At 47.2% G+C, this 15,956-nt stretch overlaps 1 protein-coding gene across 5 annotated transcripts; it reads left to right on the forward strand.

The window, feature by feature from the left end:
* Positions 1-3,600: 3,600 nt before the first annotated feature.
* Positions 3,601-15,735, forward strand: ZNF229 (zinc finger protein 229). Of its 5 annotated transcripts, none has more exons than XM_025849574.2 (4): positions 3,601-3,747; positions 4,407-4,462; positions 10,135-10,261; positions 11,793-15,735. In XM_025849574.2, the coding sequence occupies exons 1-4, from the start codon at positions 3,633-3,635 to the stop codon at positions 14,027-14,029; spliced, it is 2,535 nt and encodes an 844-aa protein (XP_025705359.2). In that variant the 5' UTR covers positions 3,601-3,632; the 3' UTR covers positions 14,030-15,735. The 5 variants fall into 5 exon arrangements, with proteins under 5 accessions (XP_025705359.2, XP_025705360.2, XP_025705356.2 ...); XM_025849575.2 differs by having other exon boundaries at positions 4,410-4,462; XM_025849571.2 differs by lacking the exon at positions 3,601-3,747 and adding an exon at positions 6,415-6,607 and having other exon boundaries at positions 3,764-4,462.
* The last annotated feature ends 221 nt before the right edge of the window (positions 15,736-15,956 follow it).

The raw sequence follows: 15,956 nt of genomic DNA on the forward strand, positions 1-15,956 counted from the left end.
TGGTAGGTTAGGTGATAAGTGGAAAAATGAAGCAGGGAAGATGCTTTGGGAGGGCTGGCAGAGGGACTTGCAATCATAAGTAGGATAATCAGGGATGATTTCAGTAAAAAGGTGGTGATTTCACTGGAAAGGTGGTGAGTAGGGACCCAAAGGAAGTGAGAGGCCCGTGACACGGGGGAAAGGGAACGACAGTGAAGGCCCCAAGTTGGGGGCATGACTGACTGGTCTATGTGAAGAACAGAAAGGAGGCCAGAGAGGCTGAGCAGAATGAGAAAGAAGGATAAATGGGAAATTGGGTATTGGGAGGTCAGATAGTGTAGGGTCTTTTGGACATTGAAAGGACTTTAGTGAAGGTTTTGAGCGAGGTGAAGTTCTTGGCCAGAGGAGTGACATGCCTTTACTTGTATATTTAAAAGATCATTCTGGCTGGGGCGCCTGGGTGGCGCAGTCAATTAAGCGTCCGACTCTTGATTTCAGCTCAGGTCATGATCTCAGGGTCATGTGGGCCCTGCATCAGATTCTGCACTCAGCAGGGAGCCTGCTTGAGATTCTCTCTCCCTCTGCCCCTCCTCCTCTGCGCATGCGCTGCCTTGCGCGCGCACTCTCTTAAATAAATAAATAAATCTTCAAAAAAAAAAAAAGATCATCTCGGCTGCCGTGTTGGAAGTAGATTGTAGGGGGACAGGAATAGAAGCAGAGAGACTAGTTAGGAGTCAATCGCAGTAGTTAAGGCAAGAGATGACGGTGGTTTGGACTGTAATAATGAGAGAATTGGTCAGATGCTGGCGATCATTTGAAGGTTTTTGCTGATGGTTGGATGTGGTGTATGAAAAAGAGACGGAAAAAATCAAAGATCATTTCAAAATATGTGGCCGGCTTATTTGAAAAGACAAATCTGGTGTTTGGTTTTGGGCGAGTTAAGTTTGAGACATCTTTTAGACAGCCAAGTGGACATGTCAAGTTGACCTTGAGTCATCGGTATATGGACGCTTTCTGATGTCCCAAGGCTGGATGTGTTCACTGAGGAAGTGAATGAGTAGAGATAGAGAAGAACTTCATGCACTAAAGCTTGAGGCAGTCCTGACTTTTGGAGGTCGGGGATATGAGGAGGAACCACAGGAAATTCTGTGTAAACTAGAAACCCCTGGAGGAAGCGCGACTGTGTTAGTACCTGCTCCTGTAAACCGTGGGCCCGGAGAAGCTGTATCAGCATCACCTGGGAACTTGTTAGAAACAGAATCTTGCGCTCCACTGCAGAGCTACTGAATCAGAATCTTTGGAGGTGGGCTCCAGCAGTCTGTTTCAACGGTCTCTCGTGGTGACTTTTGAGCAGACTAAGGTTTCTGGAGCACAATCCTGGAGGGTCCTGAGGAGTTGAATTTCAATGGCATTGGTCTGGAGGACCCTGTTACAGGTCTTTGTCCTCCCAGTAGGAGGTTAGTAGGTGGCCCAGTCTTGCACACTTGCTTCAGGAGTGCAGAGGGCAGTCCCTCATGCAGGGCAGTGCACAAATCGTGGGAGACAGGGAGGCACTTGCCGGAGCAGGCTGTGCAGAGGTCTGGGACCGACAGTTATGGGGCAAAGTGGATACGTGAGCTCCTGAAGCCGTCCACTGTGGGAGTATCTTGGAGTGGGCCCCCCAAGGGTCCGTATCTGTTTGTCTGAACCTGCCCTATGGCTTGGGTCTCAGGAGAAAGCAGATGAGGCAAAGAGAGGAAAGGAGGGAACTCACGGTCCGTGTGTTTGCACTACGTACGGACTGGTTCTGAGCTGGTTCCGAGAGTTCCGGTCGTCTCTGGGCTTCACATCCCATTGATGGCATTTGTTAAACGTGTCCAATGTGCCGGGCCCGTGCAAAATGAAGAACACGAATAAAGGAAGAAGGCCCCATTCCGTTGATGATTTGTGGAGATCTCTCTCTCTTTTTTTAAAGATTTGTTTATTTCAGAGGGAGAGAGAGAGAGAGAGAGAGAGAGAGCACGAGAGAGGGGAGGGGCAGAGGGAGAGACTCCTGAAGCAGACTCCCCACTTAGTGCGGCACAGGGCTTGATCCCTGGACCCTGAGATCATGACCTGAGCCAAAATCAAGAGTCAGCTGCTTAACGAACTGAGCCCCCTAGGCGCCCTGATGATTTAGAGATCTTAACGGGGCACTGTGTTAAAGGTGGCAAGCCAGCAACTTAAAGTGGTTCTGGGTCCCAGAGTGACTAATTCAATCCGGTGGCAGCAGGAGAAGGTCTCACTTAGAAAAGGAGCCCTTGAACTCCAGTCTGTGGGCATAATGCAGGGGGTTCATGAGCTTGAGTGGGAAAAAAATCCGTACTAGTTGAACTGAAAATTAGCATTTCCTGTAATTATGAATGCAGGTGACAAACCACAGTAGTATCAGAACCTGTGAATCTGTTATCCATGTAAATCATAGATATTTTTATATTATAGTTGGTGCAGGTGTTTCAGAATATTACTTATGCTCGTTACTATTTTGAAAATACAGTAGTTAATTCTTGATATTTAATGTGTAAAAAGAAGCACATCCCTGGCATTTTATTATTTTTGAACGTTGTATTCTAGTATAATTAGGCTTTAAAGTAATCATGTGTGTTTTATTTTATGCATTTACAACATTATTCTAGGTACGAGTCCGTAAGTATCAACAGACTGCCAAATCAGGCCATAGAACAGAAAGATCACAAACTGATTTAGAAGACCTTTGCTAACCTGAATCTTGATTTATAGAATCCTTGAGGACCGGGATTTTTTTTTTTTAAGTTTATTATTTTTATTTTTTTGTAATCTCTACACCCAGCGTGGGGGCTTGAACTCATGACCCTGAGATCGAGAGTAGCACACTCTTCCAACTGAGCCAGCCAGGCGCCCTGAAGACAGGGATTTTTCATCGTTTTTATTTCTGCAATGCTCACAGTATCACATGAGTAAAGCATTCACACTCCAGATTCTCCTTCACAAAACACAGGTCTTGCGTCTGTGGCATCTGCACCCTTCTGTAGGGCCCCTGTGTGTCACTGCAACGCTTCCGCTGCTAGGCCCTCCCGCAGAAACTTCTCGGACTGTCTTCAGCCATCTGCAGCGTTCTTGGCCCTGTGGACCATGAGTCTCTCCGGAGCAGGGACTATGCATATAGCGACTCAGTAAGCGTCCACCAAGCAAATGGTCTCTAGAGGGTGTGCACCACACTAGAGACCCAGAGCTTTGGGGGCCAGAAGAAAGGACTGGATAAAGTTGAGTTCCCCTCTTGAGCCCACAGGTCCCTGGAACATGGGAACCAACCAGGCTGTGGAGCGTGAAGGTGGAGGCAGGTCCTTCCTTCTGAGCCCAGGGAGCCATCCGATGCTCCTTGTCAGAACTTGGAGATCCTTAAGAGTGAAGAAGGCCCGGATCTTCTGCTTCTCCGGATTAGGAAGACCAGAAGAGAAATAAAATTGCTTCCACTCTGGGAAAACTCAGGAGAGGCGATCATGGAGACTTGGACCTCAAGGCCTGGGGAGAGAGGCGAGAGCTCAGGAAGGGAGTGCGGCGGGGGAGGATCGGAGCCGGGTGTGGAGAGAGGACAGGTGAGGGGGAGGAGGAGAATCCAGTGTGGGAAGCAGCAGACCTTGCTGGGGTCCCAGTAGATGGTCCGTGAGCCCAGGCGGGAGCCCCCTCGTCTTATGGCTTCCTTCTCCTGCAGCTGTCTGCCCTCAAGCCTCAGCCCTTTCTCAGGATGGGGAGGACAAGACCAAGTTTCAGGTGGGTTGAGATCTCTTTTCACTCCAGAAATAACACGCCAGGCATCAGAGCGTAAAAATATCCCCCTCCCTTGGTAAGAGGGAACAGAGAAAACCATGTATTGGGCGAGTAATTACATTGCTCATTGCATTTATCCACAACGTAGCATGTGAGAGAGATGATAGGATCCGGGGTTAGAAAGGAAGAAACGAGCAGGGAATTCTGGATTTGAACCTGGGTCGGTATGGCTGTAATTCGCCATTCTTCTCTACATGCTCCTGCCAATAAATAATCATTTCATCTAAGGGCCCGAGCCTAAATTACGCAGAGAGGTTACTCTCCAGATAATGAATCCTTCTTCCCTGAGTTGTTCTCCTCTACGGGACCTTTCTGTGATTCATTTACAGATGTTATAGTCTCCAGATTATACGCCCTACCCAGAAGTACCCCATGAACAATGTTAAAAGAGAGCATAATCAGGGAAAAGACATTTCATCTATGACAAAATTATAAAGTATAATATCTTTATTTTTGGAAGAGGGTTTCAAATGCCCAAACGTTCTTGTTCAGAAATAAGAAACACAAATGGCCAATAATTATATGAAAAGACGATCAACCTCTATTAGTCAAAGCAGTACAGATTCAAACAAGGTAGGATTCTTTTCTTTTTTTTTTTTTAGCAGATGACCAAAGATTTGAAAGATCAGCATTCACTGTGAGCCCAACGGAGAAACAGGTACTTGCACACAATTGCAAGGGGCATTTTTAGCCTTTCTGGAAGTTCCGCATGTGTCTGCTCCAATATTCCCCACTCTACAGGTTCATTCTAAATCAGAGCAAGTGTCTGCAGAATGATCGTTGCAGTGTTGTTCATAAGAGCAAAGAAAAAAAAAAAATGTCGGGGAGTGGACTCTGTGTCCATCCATTGGATTGATGGATTATCATGGTTTCACTTGTTCTCGTTTAGATTTTGTGCTGCTGTCCAGTGAGATAAAGTGGATGAAACTATTAGGACGTAGAAAGATGTGCACATGCTTGTGCTTTCTCTCTCTCTCTCTCTCTCTCTCTCTCTCTCTCTCTCTCTCTCACACACACACACACACACACACACACACACACACGGTAGATACATGCATACGTGTTAACTTTTAAGTCGAAAGAAAAAGAAATCAATTGTAAAATTTTTTTTTAAAGATTTTATTATTTGGGAGAGAGAATGAGATAGAGAGAGAGCATGAGGGGGAGAGGGTCCGAGGGAGAAGCAGACTCCCCGCTGAGCAGGGAGCCTGATGCGGGACTCGATCCCGGGACTCCAGGATCATGACCTGAGCCGAAGGCAGTCGCTTAACCAACTGAGCCACCCAGGCGCCCACAACTGTAAAATTTTAAGTACATATTTTTTCAGCACATGTGAGATTATTTTATAAAGCTTTCTTTTTTTATGGAAAGACATAGAAAAATTTGGAAACTTTGAGTCATTTTTATAATATGCTTTAATTTTAAATGTTATTGATGAACTTCCTACTCTGAGGGCTGAAGAAATGAACACTTCTTTACTTCCCACCGTCTCCCGATATGATGCTGTTTTTACTATCATTATCTTCGGATTTGTCACCACCGATTCCCACAGGGGACTTGTCTCAGTTCTGTGTCTAGAGGTCATTGTCCACCATGTGTCCTTTTCACCGGTTTCTTCATTCCTGCCTTCATTTTGATTTATCTGTGGTTGCCTTAATGTGACTCCACAATTTGCTCTTCCCGGAGACTTGTGGAGGCTGTACGCACTGAGCATTCCCATGCTGAAAAATGTCTGTTCTAACCTTTATGCCCAAATGGCAAATTGCCTAAGCTGAAAATTCTTCATTCATCCCTTGAGAACTGGCATTCCGTCTCGGGCTGGTCTTTTTCTCATGGCTTCTCCATTCATCTTCTGGTGAACAGAGTTTATTCTGACTTATTAGTTACTTTAGCATTTTTTCCCCCCGGAAAGGTCTGTTGACAGCAGCTTGGCTGAGCGTCATTTGCAAGGGTCACCCCTTAACTGCCCTTGCTCTGCGATCTTCTGACATTAATTCTTTTCCTGCCTGGATGTCTACTGTTACTATTCTTTTATTCATTTGGACCCCCCCTGGAATTCCTGTTATGAAAGGTGTAACTTCTGGATCTGTCCTCCCTATCCTTCACCTTTTGTTCTCTTTGGAATTTTCCATCATATTCCAGGAGGCTGCTCTGTGCTCCATTCACTGGCTTCTGCTTCAGTGATGTTCCTTCTTCTGATTAGCGCCTCTCTTGAGGTTATATTTTCCCGTAATCATAGCAGTGATTTTTTTTTTTTTTTACGCTTCTGAGAATTCCTTTTTTTTTTTTTTTAAAGATTTTTATTTCTTTATTTGACACACACACAGAGAGAGAGAGCACAAGTAGGCAGAGCGGCAGGCAGAAGGAGAGGGAGAAACAGGCTCTCTGCTGAGCAGGGAGCCCGATGCGGGGCTCGATCCCAGGACCCTGAGATCATGACCCGAGCCGAAGGCAGATGCTTAACCGACTGAGCCACCCAGGCGCCCCTACACTTCTGAGAATTCTGATTAAATTTTTTTTGGCAAGATTTTCCCCCAAGGCTTTCTGAGTACATTTTTGCTAATCTGATGGAGCTGGGTGTGTGGCTAAGACCTCTCATGTGTTTTGCAGTTCGTCACACAGTGGGTGCATGATGACCATCTTCATATGTTTGCTGCAGTTGTGTTTTCTCATCTGAGAATTGCTTATGAAAGGCTTTCACCCATTTGCATCAATTAATGAAAGGAGCTCTTTCAAGAGTCGGGTTGTTAACTCACCCATCAAAAGTGGTGACAGTTAACTTTCAACCTTGACTTTGTGAATGGTGAGTTGACCGACCATAAAGAAGTGTCATATTTTCGCCTAGTTAAATGATTTGTTAGTTCCCTTTTGAAAATCTGGTTCCATATCTAGCCTTATCCGTTCTAAGCTTAATCACAAAAAGGCACGTAAATGGGTTTTTATTTAGATTAAGAACGTTTTAATCTCTAATATGGCTGTAACTTGTTTTTGTAAGAGGTGTAAGGTTGACAATTTCATTTTCTTCAAGATGGATAGCCAGTCATTACGGTGCCATTTATTATATTTGTCATTCATTTGCAAGTCAACTAAAGTACTTTTTTTTTTTAAAGATTTTATTTATTTATTTGACAGAGAGACACACAGCGAGAGAGGGAACACAAGCAGGGGGAGTGGGAGAGGGAGAAGCAGGCTTCCCGCAGAGCAGGGAGCCCGATGCGGGGCTCGATCCCAGGACCCTGGGATCATGACCTGAGCCGAAGGCAGACGCTTAACAACTGAGCCACCCAGGTGCCCCTAAAGTACTACTTTTATCATTTATATATTTTGTATATATTTATACATGTACATGTATAAATATTTAATAGGTGTATATATATATATATACACACATATATATACCTATATATTGACTTAGCTTTCCTGTAATGGGACTGTTCCTGCGTCCTGGTCCACTGAGTTACTTGTATGTCTCTGTATTGTTTTACTGTTTATATTGAATATGTACTTTTGAAGTTCAGAAGTTATTATTCCTCCTTTCCCTATTCATTCAGCAAATATCTGTTGGACACCTACTATGGGCCAAACATTATTCTAAGCCCTGGTGATATATCAGAGAGCAAAACAGATAAAACACCCCTGCCTTCATGGGGCTGGCATTCTAGAAGGGGGAGACAGGTTAAAAACAAGATCATTGCTCTCATTGTCTTGAGGGGCGTAGGCCGGGTGAATTGAGAGAAGGTTCCTGCAGTCATCCGAGCAAAGGATGATGACGAGTCGGATTAGAGAGGTGGAAGTTATGACGGGGAGAAACGGAGAGATTTAAAGTCTACTTTGGAATAATAATTGGCAGAATTTTTTTTTTTTTTAATGAATTAGATGTAGGAAATAAGGAAAAGGAAAGAATCAAGGATGCCTTGAAGGTCGATGGTACTTGTGTTTACCCACGTTGGGCAGGTTAGAAGAGAACTATTTGGGAGGAAGGACTCACTTCTGGTTGGGCTGTTTCTGCTTCACGATACCATTAGACACCCAGGTGGTGGTTGGAGTCGGCAGGGCTCAGTGTAGACGGCAGGGCTGGATTTAAAGATTCGGGAGATAGTGGCAGGTCTGCATAGGTTTAATTAATTGTCAGACTGCCTCTGGCCCAAGCTTTCTCCCCACCGTTACACTGCCTCTAGTCTTGGGATTGATCTAGGATTGTGCTTGGAAGTGTGCTTTCTTGGTGGCACTCCTTTTCCAAAATGGGGAGGTGGGTTCCTCTGGCCTGGCCCCTCTGATTCTCATTGGGGCAGCAGGATAGTAGAGTGGTTTCCGCATGGTTAGCCAGGCTGCCAGAGTTCAATCCTGACTCACCTCTTGTTAGGTGTATGATCTTCGACAAATAATATTCCCTTTCTGAGACCCCAGGTTTCTCATCAGTGAAGCGGAGATAGCCCTAGTCACTGCCTTGTGAGTAGTTACTGATAATAGAGCCGATGAGAGAACATTCCCGACACTCCAGAAAGTTCTCATTTTCCATGAGTTCTGTGAGGACTAAGTGAGATCAATCATATAAAAATACTTAGGCTAGAGGGATGCCTGGGTGGCCCAGTCGGTTAAGCATCTGCCTTCGGCTCAGGTCATGATCCCAGCGTCCTGGGATGGAGCACTGCGTCGGGCTCCCTGCTCAGGGGGGAGTCCGCTTCTCCCTCTGCCTCTGCTCCCCCTGTTCGTGCTCTGACAAGTAAATAAATCTTTAAAAAATACTAAGGCTAGAGCCTGCCTTACAGTAGTTTTTCTGTAAATATAAGGTATTAATATCATCTGCTTTATAGACTCATTTCTGGTCCCCTGGTGACTCACATCTTGGCCTTTATAGGACAGTTGTTAAGGTTTAGTGGCTCTGGAACTAGACCTCTGTGTGTTCAGCCTGAACTAGACCTCTGCTTTAACTGGCTGTGAGACCATGGCCAGGTTACTTCACCTCCTGGTTCAGGGGTCCCTGAGACCACTCCCACGTTCAGAGATTTGCCAGACCCAAGGGGCTCAGTGTGTAGTTGTATTCATGGCTACGATTTGTTAGAGCAGTACACCTCTTTGCACCTGGCTTCCTCTAGACTTCACCCCACAGGGCTTTTCCCTTTGCTGATTTTGCTTTGTTTTTTTAACCACGCTAAGTCTTAGCTGGTGTAGATGTTGCAGAATTTTACTTACGCTCATTACTAAGTTGAAATTACAGTAGTTAATTCATTCTTGATATTTAATGTGTACAAAGAAGCACATCCTTTGTGTTTTATTATTTTTGAACATTGTATTCCTGTATAATTAGCCTTTAAAACAATCCTTTGTTTTATTTTATGCATTTACAACATTATTCTGAGTAAGAGTCCGTAAGTGTCACCAGACTGCCAGAGGAGGCCATGGAACAGAAAAGATCACAAACTGTGATTTAGAAGACCATTGCTAACCTGTGTCTTGATTTATAGAATCCTTGAGGACAGGGATTTTTTTTTTTTAAGTGTATTATTATCATTATTTTTTGGTAATCTCTACACCCAACATGGGGCTTGAACTCATGACCCTGAGATCAAGAGTAGCACGCTCTTCTGACTGAGCCAGCCAGGCTCCCCGAGGAGAGGGGTTTATAATCATTTTGATTTCTGCAGTGCTCACAGTATTGCATTAGTAAAGCATTCACACTCCAGTTCTCCTTCACAAAAAACCTTGGGCCTCAGCTCATGACTGAGGAGGACACAGCATGATTTGAAGGGCCTCATCTGGTTGTGGATACGGTTGCATAAGCACCCACTGGTTGCTTCTGTTCAGCGAGGACATGGAGGCCTATAAAAGGCGTGTGTGTGGGGAGGGGGGTGGGGGGCTAGCGAGCAAAGAGCAGGATTTGCCCAACTGCTGATGGAGGGGCGAGGGGCTGGTTGGTGAAGAACAGTCCTTCTGGCGGACAAGGTGGTTTTGGGGTGTGTGCAGACATGTGCACTCTAACATCACACACTGTTGGCACAGTCGCTGTGGAGGAAAAGTTTAGGTATTCTACAAGTCAGAGTCAAATTGTCAAATGAACAGACTGTTTGACTGAAGCACTGTAATTCTATGGAACTGCCTTCAGAAGTGCTTACTTACACCGAACCAACAGTAGTTAGTGTTCCTTGCTTTGCTCTCTGGTTAACCATGGAAGATCCGTTGCTTAGAATCGACATTATTGGCATCGGACATTAACAAAACTTGGTTTGACCTGCCAGATGGAGCAACTTCCTGCTTGCTTGCCTACTCTTCTTAGTGACTCCAATTTTACCTTTCATCTGGTGTTTGTGTTAATGGTGTTTCACGTTTTAGGAGCCATTGACCTTCAGGGACGTGGCGGTGGTCTTCACTGAGGAGGAGCTGAGGCTGCTGGACTGCGCCCAGAGGAAGTTGTACCGAGACGTGATGCTGGAGAACTTTAGGAACCTGCTCTCTGTGGGTAAGGGAATGTCTGGGTGATCGACACTTACCTTGATTGGAGCGTTCTTGTTCCCTGAGGAGAGGGTATTTCTGGTCTTTGTATACAGGTTAAATCCCACTTTTTAGATAGAACTGTTATAAAGAAGTTTCTTTTGGCCAATCTTGAATCTTCTCTCTGCCTGTCCTTCAAAGGCTTGAAAGTCATGGAATTAGGGCTACATTTTCTGATTACTTTTTGCACCTCAAAAATGCGCCTAAGCCTTGTATTTTCAGGGCAACAACCTTTCAAACCTGATAAGATACCGTACCCTTTGGAAAAAAGGCAGAAAGACTTGGATAACAGAGAAAATCCAAGAGATGCGCACCCAGGCGAGAACTGTGGAGCCTGGAGTCCTGAGCAGGCAGGGAGGGGGTAAGCTTGTCACCTAAGACCCCTTCCAACCCTCGATCTTACCTGAGGACACCACATACTGTTGTAGGTGATTGTTCTGTGACCTCATTTCTGCTACTCAGTTCCCACCTTCTCGTGATTCCTTCATGCTTTTCAGATGATGTACCCAGAGTGACAGAGGGGGTCCCTGGACTTGCCTCCCTCTGATAGAAACAGCCGGGCAGTGTAAGATAAGCCAGTTAACTCCTATGTCCTGTTTATACCCACTGAACCCATTTAACTCCTATATCCTAGGCATCCTCAGTTATAAACAGATTTGTGTTATTTCGGCCCTTGAAGGTAAAAATCACCAATAAAGAATATCAAAAAGCACGGACAGATTTTAACTTACCTGGACCTACACAGTAAATGTGACAATTTGATGATTCGCAGGCAGTGACAGGGATACGTTGAATATTTTTATGCCTCTGTGCCTTGTGTCATGTGGATTCCTAACTGACATGCTCCCAGAAGGCTGGGACACAGCTGGTGCACTTTGGAGGACTTGGTGCTTCGTTCCTCCCCCAGGTTCAGCTCACACATGCCCAGAATTAGAGTCACTGTGGGGGACAGCACTAAGTGTGGCCCTAAAACCAGACTTCTGTGTTTGACTCCCCACCCTCCCCTTCCGCACAGCATGGCGGGGTGACTGCACCAGGTTACTCACCCTCTTTGTGCCGTGGGACCCTCATCCATAAAGTGAAAATGGTAAGGGTCCCCAGCTCAATGTTATTCTGGAGGTAAAAGGAGTTAGCGGGTGTATATCGTTAGCATATAGGGAGCGTTTCAATAATGTTGAATATTATTGTTAACAACAACAGCAGTAAGTGGAGAAGTGAATTTTCTCTGCAGGAACCTGTTGGGAATTTCTTGCTCGGCAAGTAGATGATGAGATGTAGTTTGTTACTAGTAGGATCATATTCACATTTAGCTTCAAAGCTTGTTAACAGGAACCTCTTTTTTTTAAGACATAAAAGAAGTGCCCTGGTAGTTACGATACACACAGGTGAATTTTGCTCTAGGCTCATTACTGGCCCGAGTCTGAAAGCATGACCTGGCTTGAGATCCCTGAGGCAATCTTGTATTTGTTCTCATCTCTGAATTGTCTCTCACCCCATAGGAGACAAGAATGAAAAGGAAATGGAGTATATTCAAGAAAGAGAATTAAAGTGCCTTTCCTCCAGGGAGCTCTCCTACTGGAAAATCTGGGAACAGGTGACTGGTGAATTAACTGGGAGTCAGGATCATAGAGTAAATCTTCAAGGGAAAAGTTTCCAGTTCTCAGAAGACGCTTCTCCCTGCCAAGGGTGGGAAGGAGCACCTGCTCGGGGTTCACACATTGACAATCTGGTGGGCAGTCTACAGAGACCCATCGGCTCAGAAAATCAAGAGTTTCCACCCTGGAAAGCTGTAAGACCGGTATCCGGGCAAGATTCTTGGATGAAAGCCTTTGTGAATGAGCCGGGGAACATTCGTGAAAGGTGTAAAAAACTTGACAGGCCAGATACAATATATAAACATGAGGGGGACAGTTACGACTTCAGCTGGTTATCACGTTGTCACACTGACCACAGATTCCCTGAAAGAGAGAGGCCCTGTAATTGCTATCGGTGTGGAAAGGACCGCGTTAAAAAGCCGATACTTCATCGCCCTAACAACCCCCAAGAGTATGACCGGAAAAGAAATGGCTGTGGAAACGGCTGCAGGGAAGAGTCCCACCTTCCCACTCATCCAAGAGGGCCCTCGAGAGAGAAACCCCATAAAAACGAGTTCGGCCCGGGCTTGAGGCCGACCGCCCACCTCGAGAGACCGCAAAGGACTCCTTCGGGCGAGAAAGCCTCTAAAAGTAAGGAGTGCGGCCGGGGCCCGCGGCAGAACCCGCGCGGGCCCAGCAGGCCCCGGGCCCCTGCCGCGGAGATGCCCTACAGCTGCGATGTGTGCGGGAAGGGCTTCCGCTACCAGTCGATCCTCCTCATTCACCAGGGCGTGCATACGGGCAAGAAGCCGTACGCGTGCGAGGAGTGTGGGAAGGCCTTCGGCCGCAGCTCAAACCTGCTGGTCCACCAGAGGGTCCACACCGGCGAGAAGCCGTACAAATGCGGCGAGTGCGGGAAGGGCTTCAGCTACAGCTCGGTGCTGCAGGTGCACCAGCGGCTGCACACGGGCGAGAAGCCCTACACGTGCAGCGAGTGCGGCAAGGGCTTCTACGCCAAGTCGGCGCTCCACAAGCACCAGCACGTGCACCCCGGGGAGAAGCCCTACAGCTGCGCCCAGTGCGGGCAGGGCTTCACGTGCAGCTCCCACCTCAGCAGCCACCAGAAGGCGCACGCGGGCCAGAAGCCCTACCAGTGTGACAAGTGCGACAAGGGTTTCAGCTACAACTCGTACCTCCAGGCGCACCAGCGCGTCCACACGGGGCAGCGGCTCTTCGAATGCGACGTGTGCGGCAAGGGTTTCAGTTACAGCTCGGGGCTCCTCCGGCACCAGCGGCTGCACACGGGCGAGAAGCCCTACAAGTGCGAGTGCGGGAAGGGCTTCGGCCGCAGCTCGGACCTGCACGTCCACCAGAGGGTCCACACCGGCGAGAAGCCCTATAAGTGCGTCGAGTGCGGGAAGGGCTTCCGGCGGAATTCAGACCTGCATAGCCACCAGAGGGTCCACACGGGCGAGCGGCCCTTCGTGTGCGACGTGTGTGGGAAGGGCTTCATTTACAGCTCCGACCTCCTCATCCATCAGAGGACGCACACGGGCGAGAAGCCCTACAAGTGCGCCGAGTGCGGCAAAGGCTTCAGTTACAGCTCGGGGCTCCTCATCCACCAGAGGGTGCACACCGGCGAGAAACCTTACAAATGCGAGGAGTGCGGTAAGGGCTTCCGGTGCACCTCAAGTCTCTACAAGCACCAGCGCATCCACACGGGCAAGAAGCCCTACACGTGTGATCAGTGCGGCAAGGGCTTCAGTTACGGCTCCAATCTCCGCACCCACCAGAGGTTGCACACGGGCGAGAAGCCCTACACGTGTTACGAGTGTGGCAAGGGCTTCAGATACGGCTCAGGGCTCCTCAGTCACAAGAGGGTGCACAGCGGGGAGAAGCCTTATAGATGCGACGTGTGCGGGAAGGGCTACAGTCAGAGCTCACACCTTCAGGGTCATCAGAGGGTCCACACGGGCGAGAAGCCCTACAGATGCGAGGAGTGTGGGAAGGGCTTTGGCCGAAGCTCCTGTCTTCACGTCCACCAGAGGGTCCACACGGGCGAGAAGCCCTACACGTGCGGGCAGTGCGGGAAGGGCTTCAGCTACAGCTCGGGCCTGCGGAATCATCAGCGGGTGCACGGGAGTGAGAAACCTGACAAGTAGGCGAGCGTTCGGATGGCATCCCGAACTTTCTGCTCACCCGAGCGCCGGCGCGGGAGGAAGCCTTTGGGAACGTGCTGTGTAGGGTCGGCTGCTGGGGGAGGCTGACCTGGTCACGCGGCCCTTGCTGCGGAGGAAGGAAAGACCCGGAAGTTCGAGAAGCGGGAAGAGCGCTTGAGTCGCGGGCTTCCTCGTCTCCGAGAGTATGTCGCCCGGCGGGCCATCCTTAAGGAAGCAGGGGCGGGGCCTCAGTAAAGATCGTCACTCTCCTCAGAGTCGGCCCAGGAGGGAGCGCTTCTAAATGAGAGGAGCAGGTGGTGGACACGGATGCCTTGGTGGGGGTGGGGGGTGGGTGGAAAATACCCGCAGATGGGACAAATGTAGGAAAGAATGGCCACCTTGCTATTGTGTGTACCTTTTAGAAGATCGATTTTACAGAAATTGAAAGATGGTGTTACTGTGGGTTGAGGCCAGTCGCTTTTAGAAGAGCAGGAACAGTTAGAGGGAGGGTCCCCCTCTTGGCAGGTGTGGATGATGTGTCTCCACATACACCTTTTTATGTCACGTGGTGGTGAATGTGTTTCATCTCCTAGAGATAAACTGCTCTCCTAGAGAGGTCGTACTGAACTGCGGAGCCGTTTCATTTTATCAGGTTGGTTCTGTTTTGTTTTGAAGTAGGCTCCATATGGGCCCGGCAGGGAGCCCAGTGTGGGGCTTGAACTCACAACCCCGAGATCCAGACCTGAGACGAGGTAAGAGTCGGACGCTCAACCGACTGAGCCACCCAGGCACCCCTCATTTTACCAGGTGTTAAACACGAAAGCCAATTGGCGTTGCATTGAATTTATAGGTTAATTTGTTTTATTGCTATCATGGGTATAATGCTTCTGCCCCATTTCATTTCATGTTTTTAAACAGACAAGACAACTATTAGAGCATTTTAAAGAATCAGAAATACCATTTGAACTTGTCAGAATAGCCGTGGAAAAATAGAGTCACCAAAACCACCATCAGTGGGGATCTGTGGAAACCTGCACCTGTGAGTTTATTGGTGGGGGGTGAAAAAAAGTAGTCTTTTGGGAAAGAATTTGTCAGTGTATCAAGTTCAGATTCGTGTAACCTTTGAAGTGGCAATAAGTGTGTAGTAATTGATACTTGGGAGGTAGTTGCACATACGGAAAAAGATGTATGCATATGACTGAGTTTCTTAGCATTTTCTTACCATAGCAAAATAAAAAAAAATATTAATACTCCAAGTGTAATAAATTAAGGCACATGTAAATGAGTGAAAACCACTAAGAATATTCAGGTACACCTACATAGACATTGAAGGTTGCCCACAAACCATTTTGTGAACCAAGAAAGTTGGAGAGCCATTTTAGTATGGCCCCGTTTTGTTAATATGCTTTTTGCGTGTGTATGTTTATATAGAGAGAAAGACACAAAAATGTGTGAAAGGTCAGTCTGATAACTGCTTATCTTTAGTAAGTGGGATGCGGGGTGTGTAATAACATTTGTGTACTTGTATGTATTTTACTTTTTAACACAGTATATATATCAATTTTATAACAATAGTAAAGCTATTTTTTTTAAAAAAAATTAGTCTGGTGGAACAGTGCCTTATGGTCAAAGATCCGTGTCACAACCTCTATACTTCTGTTGTTGTTGCTTTTTCTACTGTTTACTTAGCACCTAGTACCAAATACAAGGTATACAAATGAACTGAGAAATTTGTGAATTAGATGCTGCATAATTTTTGTTGGCTTGGTCAGAAACGAGGGTGGTCTGGGTAATTGGGAGGAGCTTGGGTGCTCCACTCTGCATTCTGGCCCTCTGGGACCAGTGAGCCCCCAAGCCTGGCTTCCTAGAAGGCAGCGCACCAGGATATGTCCCCTCCTAGTCCGACTTCCTTTCCTGGGGCCATGTCTGG

This window comes from Callorhinus ursinus, unplaced genomic scaffold (genome assembly GCF_003265705.2).
Source record: "Callorhinus ursinus isolate GAN/ISIS: 27379988/994484 unplaced genomic scaffold, GSC_fseal_2.0 scaffold71, whole genome shotgun sequence".
NCBI classification, from domain to species: Eukaryota; Metazoa; Chordata; class Mammalia; order Carnivora; family Otariidae; genus Callorhinus; species Callorhinus ursinus.